Source organism: Meleagris gallopavo, chromosome 20 (assembly GCF_000146605.3).
Source record: "Meleagris gallopavo isolate NT-WF06-2002-E0010 breed Aviagen turkey brand Nicholas breeding stock chromosome 20, Turkey_5.1, whole genome shotgun sequence".
Taxonomy (NCBI): domain Eukaryota; kingdom Metazoa; phylum Chordata; class Aves; order Galliformes; family Phasianidae; genus Meleagris; species Meleagris gallopavo.
The window spans coordinates 5,114,247-5,124,480 of record NC_015030.2 but is presented as its reverse complement, the minus strand read 5'-3'; the positions used below and the strand labels follow the sequence as shown (position 1 = coordinate 5,124,480).

At 42.8% G+C, this 10,234-nt stretch overlaps 1 protein-coding gene across 1 annotated transcript; it reads left to right on the top strand.

The window, feature by feature from the left end:
• The first annotated feature begins 71 nt into the window (after window positions 1-71).
• On the top strand, window positions 72-10,234 carry GPS1 (G protein pathway suppressor 1). The gene is made up of 14 exons (XM_003211462.4): window positions 72-171; window positions 1,660-1,752; window positions 2,950-3,131; window positions 3,829-3,993; window positions 4,187-4,322; window positions 4,467-4,544; window positions 4,949-5,009; window positions 5,381-5,466; window positions 5,959-6,053; window positions 7,090-7,195; window positions 7,547-7,627; window positions 7,755-7,892; window positions 8,123-8,257; window positions 8,972-10,234. The coding sequence occupies exons 2-14, from the start codon at window positions 1,675-1,677 to the stop codon at window positions 9,044-9,046; spliced, it is 1,416 nt and encodes a 471-aa protein (XP_003211510.1). The 5' UTR covers window positions 72-171; window positions 1,660-1,674; the 3' UTR covers window positions 9,047-10,234.

Below are 10,234 nucleotides of genomic sequence, written 5' to 3'. Positions count from 1 at the left end.
GCCGTGGAGCGGCGGGCGGAGAGGAGCGGAGCGGAGCGGAGGGCGCTGCGGAACGCGGGTGAACCCGAAGGGACTCGGCGCCCTTCTGTGTCCGCACCGCGAGTCGCCCGGCTTCCATCCCTCAACGGGCACCGGGGCAGCTCCGGTACTTCGGTAGCGCCTTCCTCCCAGGTGCTGCGGGAGGCTGCGGCCCGTTCGTTGCGTTACGAGGTTCCTGCCCACACGACGCTCCCGTGGGCTCAGAATTGTGGCGAGAGAGCATCTTTTTTTTTTCTATTTAAATTGTGCGGATTTCTTAAATAAGCCTTCTCTCTTCCTTTCAAAATGAAGGCTTAGCTTGAAAGCGTCTGAGTGTATGTGTCTGAGTGGGACTTGCTGTGGTTTTCTGTGCCTGGGAGTTTAGGAGGAAGGTGGAGTGGTGACCTGCCAGCTTAGTGAGGTTCTTTGCTATGAGAGCAGTGAGGTGCTGGAACAGCTGCCCAGAGAGGCTGTGGATGCCCCGTCCATCCCTGGAGGTGTTCAAGGCCAGGTTGGATGGGGCCCTGGGCAGCCTGGGCTGGTATTAAATGTGGAGGTTGGCAGCTCTGCCTCTGCCTGGGGGTTGGAGCTTGGTGATCCTTGAGATCCCTTCCAAGCCGGGCCATGCCGTGGTTCTGTATAAATCTTTGGGTTTCTCCAGCTGCAGTTATTGGTAGTTTCCATAATAGTGATCCCTAAGGTGTCAGGGTCAGATTTTTGCTATGCCAGGCAAGTGCAGTGTAAAAAAAGCAACCTTACTGTTGTGATAAAAGAAAAAAAGATGGATGCAAATGGAAAAAAAGTAATAGTACAGTGACTTAAATGGCTTTATGCACCGTTTTTTTCTGAGTTGCTGAACAATCAGACTTTCCTTTGGGCTCCCCCTCTCTTTCCTTCAAGGAGAAAATAGCAAAGTAGGAAACCAACTCATCTAAACTTCATTTATTTTTGCTTCAGGGTTTAGGAGGCTTTCCATCAGTGCTGAGATATGTACATGTTTGCTACTTAGCAGTCTGAGCTGTGCTGCTCTTCTGCACTCTGACAACAGCAGCAGGATAATTCAAGAGATGGCAGATTTTCACAGTGCAGATTCATTTTTCCAGTGTCTCCATTGTGTTCTTCATGTTTCTTTAGACTTTATAATGTGTAACAGTTGTCTTCTCTTCCCCCCCACCTCAAAGTTTTACTTCTAAGCATTAAAGCAGCTTTCAGAGGGTCTGATGAGTTTTTGTGAGTACTCTTCTTTACTGTTTTGAGCTTCATGAGCTGAGTGTTAATGCCTGCTCTTGCACAAGGCAGAGAAATGCAGTGTAATGTGGAATTTAGCATGCATCCCTGAGGTGCTTTGTAGAATCAGATTTATTGATTTCTTCAGCTTGTTGTTTGATGATCTAGCAAACCAAGTCAAATGCTCTGTGTCAATGGTGAGCTTATTTAGAAAAAGCTTCATTCTGAGCAGCAGTGTTGGCAGAGAAAAGTCCTAAACCTTTCTAAGAGTTGAGGTTGTGGGGTTTGTTGGTTTGTTTTTTTTTTCTTCTTTCCATTACTAAAATTTGGTTTGTGTTTCACCAAATACATCCAGTCACAGCTTATTAATTTGAGCAGGAAACAACCAGGTCTGACCACGTTTTGCTGTTCTAGGGTGCAGTGGAGCCCATGCAGATCGATGTGGATCCTCAAGAAGACCAACAAAATGCACCTGATATCAACTATGTGGTGGAAAACCCCACTCTGGTAGGTGCTGGTTGTGGGCTGAAGGACTGCATTTCTGATGTAGCTTCTTCCTTTCAGTTTTCTAAGAAACTTCATTTTCCCTTTTGTCAAATTGTTATTTAGAGATGAATGCATTTCCTTTATGCACAGTGGGGTAGGAATAGTGATGAGCCCTTCTGTGATTTCCTTCATGTGATCATTCACTCTTTATTGCACAGATGTATATATTTTTTTTTTGTGGCCTGGCACCTTGTTTGATTTCTGGCCTTTCAGTTCAGTTCTGAAGCTAAAGAGATGGGAGTGATTGTGTTGCAACCTTCTTGCCTTTCTTACTGCTGCAACATCTAAGCATTCCACAAAATTTAGTGGTTTTATTTTCACCATAACTGTGTGATGTGAAAAACCATAATTCCCTTCTGATGCTCAAATAACTGAGGAGTGAAATGAAATTACTGCATGGTTACAGCAGTGTTACGCAGCATCACACATGAATGTGTGGAAGAAAGAATGCTCCTGCCTTTGTATTTTTGGATTCTTCATCTGATAAAGCAGGAATTCTAAAGCCAGATTTGCTGTGTGTGCAGTCCTGTTTCAGTCTCAGAGCAAGATAAGTCTTGGCACTGAATCAAGCAAGAATCATGTTAGAAAATGATGCCCTAACATCAATAGCACATCAGGCACGTGGGGATGCCTAAATGGACATGATATGGGATGTACATTAAGCGTGGACAGGCAGCCTGAGCTCTGGGCTGGGCTTAACAATTGTTACATATTCAGGATTTAAACCTCAGATCCTTCCTCAGGAGTAAGAGGTCCTTATAGTTCTCAAAGGAGATATTTTAAGAGCAAAAGAATGCAAATTGTCATTTGGAAGTGATTTTTTTAAAGGAAGAGCTGTGTCTGATTTAGGGAAATTCAGTTCAAATGATGGCATCTTGACAAAATTATTAACAGGTTAGGTTATTAACTGAGCAGCTTTAATTAGCAGTAGCACTACAGAAAATAAATATTTATTTCTTCTGAATTTGCAGTACATTACAATTGACTTACACTTGAAGAAAGGAGAAATGGAATAACATTACCCGACTTCTTCTATCTCTGAATCATATTGGTCTCCATGTAGGAGGCAAGACTGCAGGAAATCCTGTGTGGGTCATGTTGTAGTGTCTTAATTCAGTGTTGCCATCTTTGCCTTCTAAGCCTGAGCTCTGTCTGCAGGACTTGGAGCAATATGCATCCAGTTACAGCGGTCTGATGAGGATTGAGCGGCTGCAGTTTATTGCTGACCACTGCCCACAGCTGCGGGTGGAAGCTCTCAAGATGGCTCTGTCATTTGTCCAGAGAACTTTCAATGTTGATGTGTATGAAGAAATCCACAGGAAGCTGTCTGAGGCCACCAGGTACTGAGAGCACAGCAGGCCTGTGGAGCTTTTTCACTGAAGACAGGTGTTTAATTGTGGAGAACTTTACATGTGTAGTGCCAAAATGTTCCTTAGACATCTTATCTCATTCTGAAGTCGTAGTGTTTTAAAGGGCTACAGGTAGATACGGAGAGAAGTTTAATCCTTGCAACTGCTTCAGGTATTAATGAACACTTCCTAGGCAAATTATGGAATTGAAGGTTATTCTAGATGATAGAATCACAGACTGGCCTGGGTTGAAAAGATCCACAGTGATCAGCCAGTTTCAACCCCCTGCTATGTGTAGGTCACCAACCAGCAGCCCAGGCTGCCCAGAGCCACATCCAGCCTGGCCTTGGATGCCTTCAGGGATGGGGCATCCACAGCCTCCTTGGGCAACCTGTTCCAGTGCCTCACCACCCTCTGGGTGAAAAACGTCCTCCTAATATCCAACCTAAACCTCCCCTTTCTCAGTCTAAAACCACAGATGTTCTTGTATTAATGAATTAAAATCTCATCTAAATATTTGCCTCTCTCTTTCTTTCTCTCTGTTTCTTTCGTTCTCCACTGCCTTTGTTTTCTCTTTGCTCTCTTTGGTGCATGTGGTGGTACTGTTTTTAGGGAAACAGTGGCAGGTACTTTTCAGGTATTTGTTCAGAAAAGTTTGCAGGGTATTAATCAGATCAAACTCTTTCAGAGAGCTGCAGAATACACCTGATGCTGTCCCTGATAGTGGAATTGAACCTCCTCCTCTTGACACAGCTTGGGTTGAAGCTACACGCAAAAAAGCTCTTCTTAAACTGGAGAAACTTGACACAGATCTGAAAAATTACAAAGGGAACTCCATCAAAGAGAGTATCAGGTGAGATGCAGAAGGCTCTGCTGGAGCAAGGAAGAGCATTTTGCTCCTCCAGGCACCTAACACGGAATGTCAGCTGCATTCAGTGCCTTAGGTCAGTGTACTGAGTTACTTGTTCAGAACAAACTCAGTATCCCTTTTTTCCCCTGCTCTTTCTAAGCACGCAGTTCATTACTATTTTAATTCTGTGCTCCAGGAGAGGCCACGATGATTTAGGTGATCATTACCTTGACTGTGGGGACCTCAGCAACGCTCTCAAGTGTTACTCACGAGCCCGGGATTACTGCACCAGTGCTAAGCATGTGATCAACATGTGTCTCAATGTCATCAAGGTAGGAAGGCCTGCAGGGAGTGGTATGTGGAGTCCTGACATCTGCTATGGAGCCCACCTGCACCTTTCATGTCCACAAGTATATTACTTGGTGATAAACACCATTTACTCATGCCTATTCTATGCTGTTCCTGGCTCTCTGCAGGTCAGTGTCTACCTCCAAAACTGGTCTCATGTTCTGAGCTATGTGAGCAAGGCTGAGTCTACGCCAGAAATTGCAGAAGTAAGGTCCTGCTTTTTAATTTGCATGAATTTTCCCTTTGTTTTCTGTCTCCAAAGTTTGTAAAATAGTTTATTCAATTCTCTCTTTTACGAATTGTTTCCTCTAAGACTTCCTTCATCTTACAGTCTATTCTTCCTCTTATCCAGTCACTCCCTGTCTCCTATACTATTCCTTTTGAGATTCATTGTTAATTATCTCCCATGATACGCATGAATGAAATCTTGCTCATGGCAAAAGCAGAGAGACTTCTTGTCCTCAGTTTGTTCCATGTTTCCTGAGATTGATAGGTGAAGTTATCTTGCAGTTGAGATTTGCAAGTCAGTTACTAAGGTGAAATATCTCAAGGATATAATCAAAATGGTTTTCAAGCTGCTTGTTCACTACTGCTTTTTTTCATCCTGTAGCAAAGAGGAGAAAGAGACAGCCAGACACAAGCAATTCTCACTAAGCTGAAATGTGCAGCAGGTGAGCAAGTCCTTCAGTTTCCTCTGTTTTTTTTGTTTTATGCCTGGTTTTCTTCTTTTCTGTCTGTAGGAATCTTAAACAACAGAATATGCTTGATTTATTTTATCCTCTCATATCCGATAAACTTTATTTTCTTACTAGAAATGCAAAATTTAATAAAGCTTAATGAGATGGAACTCTCATTTATGTATTTTAAAGGATGCTGGCTACTGTCTGAGAATCATGCTTCACTTCAATAGAGAAGGCATTAGCAACTCTAGGGGTGCATGTTCTACTCCCTTTTACAGTTTTTACAGTGAGAGATTTCACACTTTTTTTTGGTTAATTTGTATTCTATCATAAACAGAGAATTATCTTTTCCTCATTTCCAGGCTTGGCTGAACTAGCTGCACGGAAATACAAACAGGCAGCAAAGTGCTTCTTGTTGGCATCATTTGATCACTGTGATTTCCCTGAGGTGAGGACCATGAGGGAGCTGCATGGGCTTGGAGGGAATGTAATTCTTCTAAATAGTAGTTTGTAAAATTCAGGTACTGTGGTTATCCTCACAGCACTCCTGTATGGTTTGGTGATACTGTGAACAATCTCTTACAAAAAAAACAAAAAAAAGCCCCAAAAAACCACAACTGAACAAATAACTCTGGCCTTGCGTGCTCTGAATGGGCTGCTTTAGGTCATGTAGGTATTGTCTGTGAAATCTGTGTACCTGCCATACCCGATCAAAAGACTGGCTGCTGGAATTGACTTCTGCTCTTAGCAGTGGACAGTCACAGCTCAGCTTCTGGTGAATACCTGAGAGCGTGCTGTGCTTCCACTGCGTTTGGCAAATGATCTCATTATTGGGTAAAGAAAAGGCCTAGAGTAGAATACTTAATTCCAACCTTCTGCCATTTCATTAGTCAGTCACAGTGTTGCCATTCAGAGGTGCTCTCTCAATCTCTCTCTCTAGCTGTTATCTCCTAGCAATGTAGCTGTGTATGGTGGTCTCTGTGCCCTCGCTACCTTTGATCGTCAGGAACTGCAGAGGAATGTTATCTCCAGCAGGTGGGTGATGCTTTGTCAGGAGCCACGGGACATCCTTTGTAGGTATGGCACTTTGAGTATGGGTTCTGGAAAGACTAGTAGCTCTCATACTGGAGAGACAGAATAACTGAACTGTGATTTGGCTTTAGTGTTAGGTGAAGTTTCCCTGGCAAAACGCAGTGGTTAATCATAGCTGGTGCTCTAACAGAAATTTCGAACCTCAGTCAAATCCAACATATGCATTGCCCTGCTTCCTGTCACCATTAGTGGCCCAGGTCAAGTACTCAGAGTGATGGAGTCCTGTCAGAGGCAGCTGTTGGACCGTTTACCTTGATATGAGTTCTATGCTAATCATAATAGAGCTTAACAGTTAATACAACTTAAAATGTATTCAAACTATGACAGATGTGAGGTTAATAGAATTACAGGCTTTGGAAAAATAAATATTTGTGTGTCATAGATTGAATGACTGTGCTGCTGAATTCATTACAACTAAGGACATGGAAGCAATGATTTGAAGGTGATGTGGAAAAAGGATTGTTACCCTGACTGTTTTATTGGCTGAATCGTGGGACGAGGTCCCAGGGGTGGGGTGGAGAAGTGGGGGAGAACTGAGAAGCAGTGTGCATTCTGAAGGTCTCTCACACTTAAGATAGATCATCTTCCCAAGGCTGTTGTATACTGAGTTTGCATTGTGTGTGCTGTGTTCAGAGTAAGGCTGTGCTTTGCAAGGGGTCACAAAGCTGGCTAGCACACAGTGCTCTGCACACACAGATGTGGCCTCTGTTTTCTGGTTGTATAGCTCAATTCTGAGTTCTCGATTTCTGCTACTTGGTTTGATCAAATTCTGGCTTCTTTTACCACAGCTCTGATGTTACATCTCTGTCTCCCAGGCTCCCAGCCCTCCTGCACAGGGGCTCTCTGGTCTGTTAGGGAGTCAGTTCTTGGAATGCCCAGATGATAGTTGGAATTTGTGATCTTGCACTTTGGAGTGATGAGGTTGTGGGGTGAGAAGTGGTGGGTTTCAAGCTCTGATCGCTGCCATGTTTATCTGTAGTTCCTTCAAATTGTTTTTGGAGCTGGAGCCACAGGTTCGTGACATCATCTTCAAGTTTTATGAATCTAAATATGCTTCATGCCTGAAGATGCTGGATGAGATGAAGGTGAGTTGCAGGGGAGAGGTGCAAGAATAGACTCCAACAGTTTCCTTCCCCGTGTCTTTTGTGAGAAGCAGTAACTAAGTGTTTCCTGTTCATCTTTTCTGTGGTGTCTTCTACCTCCTGACGTGGTAGATGGAAACAGAGAGTAGTTTAGGTGCAGATGGTGAGGAGAAATTATGCAGTTTTTTAAACGTGTATTGAGTTCTTTGGTAGATTGCAAATTCTCTCGTTCATTCTTGTCTTTTTGCTTTTTGTTTTTTCTTTGGAGTTAAGTATATTTATATTTTTAAGAACATAGGAATAATGTATTTTTTCTACATTGTGCCTGAGCTTCTGATGTGTGTTTTTGCACAGGACAACCTGCTGCTGGATATGTACCTTGCACCTCATGTCAGGACACTTTATACTCAAATTCGAAATCGTGCCCTAATTCAGGTAATTGTTGCTGTAATCCTAAGAGGTGGATAAGCAGTGAGATAGGCCATCTCTGTGTCACTGTTTTTCTACGGTGTTTCAGAGGATGGGGAGTCCCCTTGGTAACTGAATATTTTCTTATTCCTAGTACTTCAGCCCCTATGTGTCAGCAGATATGCACAAGATGGCGACTGCTTTTAATACCACAGTGGCTGCTCTGGAAGATGAACTTACTCAGCTGATTTTGGAGGGGCTGATCAATGCCCGAATAGACTCGCACAGTAAGGTGAGTGCATCTGAGCCGCAGATTGTGGATTGAACAGCTGTCCTAAGATTGGAAAAATTCTCTCTTCCTAGGATACTTTGAAATTGCATTCATCCACTGTGAATGGTGTTTTCAGTAGGGCTGATCTCCAGTCTCTGTGATACACCGGCTTTGTTCCACAGTGCAGAAAGGGCTTCCTGCTATGGGAGCCCTGTTGTAGCTCCTGCATACAGTGTCTGTGTTGGTTGCAGATTCTTTATGCTCGAGATGTAGACCAGCGCAGCACAACTTTTGAGAAGTCTTTACTCATGGGCAAAGAGTTCCAGCGACGTGCCAAAGCCATGATCCTGCGAGCTGCAGTGCTGCGCAACCAGATACACGTCAAGGTATGGCCGTGGTACATAGGATTCAGGGCAGGGGTACAGTTAGCATTATTATTTTCCCCAGAAACTGTTGAGGTTGATACATCAGCAGGGGAGTGGATTAACTGTTGTCATGGGTGAACAAATCGTGATGATATCAAATATGAAATGAGAAGAAGAAACAAGAATTTCTAGCCAGTACACTGAACTGCTGGTACGATTCAGAATGTCCTTTGAAGTTAATGTGCTTGAGTTGATTCCAATTCATTCTGCCCAATTCATGATGCACATACCTTTTATCTTACCAAAACCAAAGAAACTTGAAGCAACTTTTTTAGTAGAGGAAATAAAACAATGCATGAATTGTTTGCAGTATTCCTTCCAGGATGCAAAGAATGCCAGTAGGGAGGATAGGACACAGAACGTATTCAGTTCTGTAGTACATTCATCTCTGTGATAACCAAGTGCCAGATAAGATTCAACTTCAGCAGCCAGCAGCATCTTGTATGCAGGAAACAAAGAGTGGTTTAAAGCTTCTGGTTCGACTTGTATAGGAACTGTGAACTTGAACTGTAGAAATTGTAAACAAAAGCTTTTGCAAATTTGTCACTATGAATTTGAGGATATACTCATCTTCTGCTGTTACCCTGCTTGTTGTCACCTGTGTTTCCTTTGCTCTGTTTGAAAGAACATGAGGGATATCACTAACTAGGATGTGTTTTGGTCTTTTTGTTGCAGTCTCCTCCGAGAGAAGGTAGCCAAGGGGAACTTACTCCAGCTAACAGCCAGTCCAGAATGAGCACCAACATGTGATAAACTTCATGCATTACCAAAAGAAATGGTCCCTCTGGGACTTTGTCCAGTGTCACACCCACAAACTGCTGAGCTTCACAAACTGTTCCTGCCTCCCTCACTTTGTGCTTGGATTGAGAGGGTCAGGGCTGATGGTGAATAATATGAATATTCCAATAACTTCAGTTCTCCTTGAAAAGAAAATCTTTCTCAAAACGGCGTCCCTGCAATGGGTCATCATTTCAGGTTTACTAGAATTCTCCCTTCCTTCTCCTTTATCAGTCACTCCATAGAGTGTTGGCAGATTATTTATACAGATGCTGATTTGAGGTTGGTTCAGCTGCTGTTAGTTTTCTTGTTTCTGAGCTGCAAAAAACAGGTAGTGTTAAGCTGAACGGGCGGGAGTGATCTGAGATGAATTTCACTGGTAGGAAAGTATTGCCTTGTTTCTGAGCAATGCTGTGCTTTCTCTTTATTTCAAATAAACTCTTTGAAGTATGTTGCTCTCAATTATGGAACTGGAGTTCTGGTTGGAGATGAAATCTTTTGAGAAACTCTCAGTGGGTTTTTTGTTGTTGTTTTTTTTTTTAACATACACCTAAACATGTGGCACTGTTTCCATGCATTCAGTCTCAGGCTTTTATTTTAGGGTGTTACGTGTACGTAGATCCATGTTTTTTCTCTTTTGGTCTCTGTTTTCAAAGACTATTTCCTGATGTGTTTCCACTTGTGCATGACCTGGCTTTGGGATTCAACCTTACCATAGAAGTAAATCTCTTCCTTGTGTAAATGCTGCTGCTCTGCTCATACTGCCATAATATGTGATGATTTCCCAACACGTGCAGCACTTCTGACAGCATAGATAAATGCCATAGAATACCATGCAGATCTTGGAGCAGAGCTTAAAACAGTCAATCCAGGTGCTGCTCTGCAAGTGCATTTATTCCCATTTTCCTTTTATAAAGGGTTTAAAGTTGGCAGCCCAGGTGTGTGTGTATGTGTTTTATGTTAATGAAAGGAGACATGCACTGTTTTTTCTGAAGTCATTGCAGCTTTGCATTCATCTTATCCATAAGGTAAGCTGAGAATTTGGGTCCAGCCCTGACTGGCCTGGCAACTGACTACAGATGTTATTGTTCATCTTTTTAATAATAATAATAATAAATGTTGTTATACCTAGTGCATTAAACAGCAGGGTTGAAAAATTTA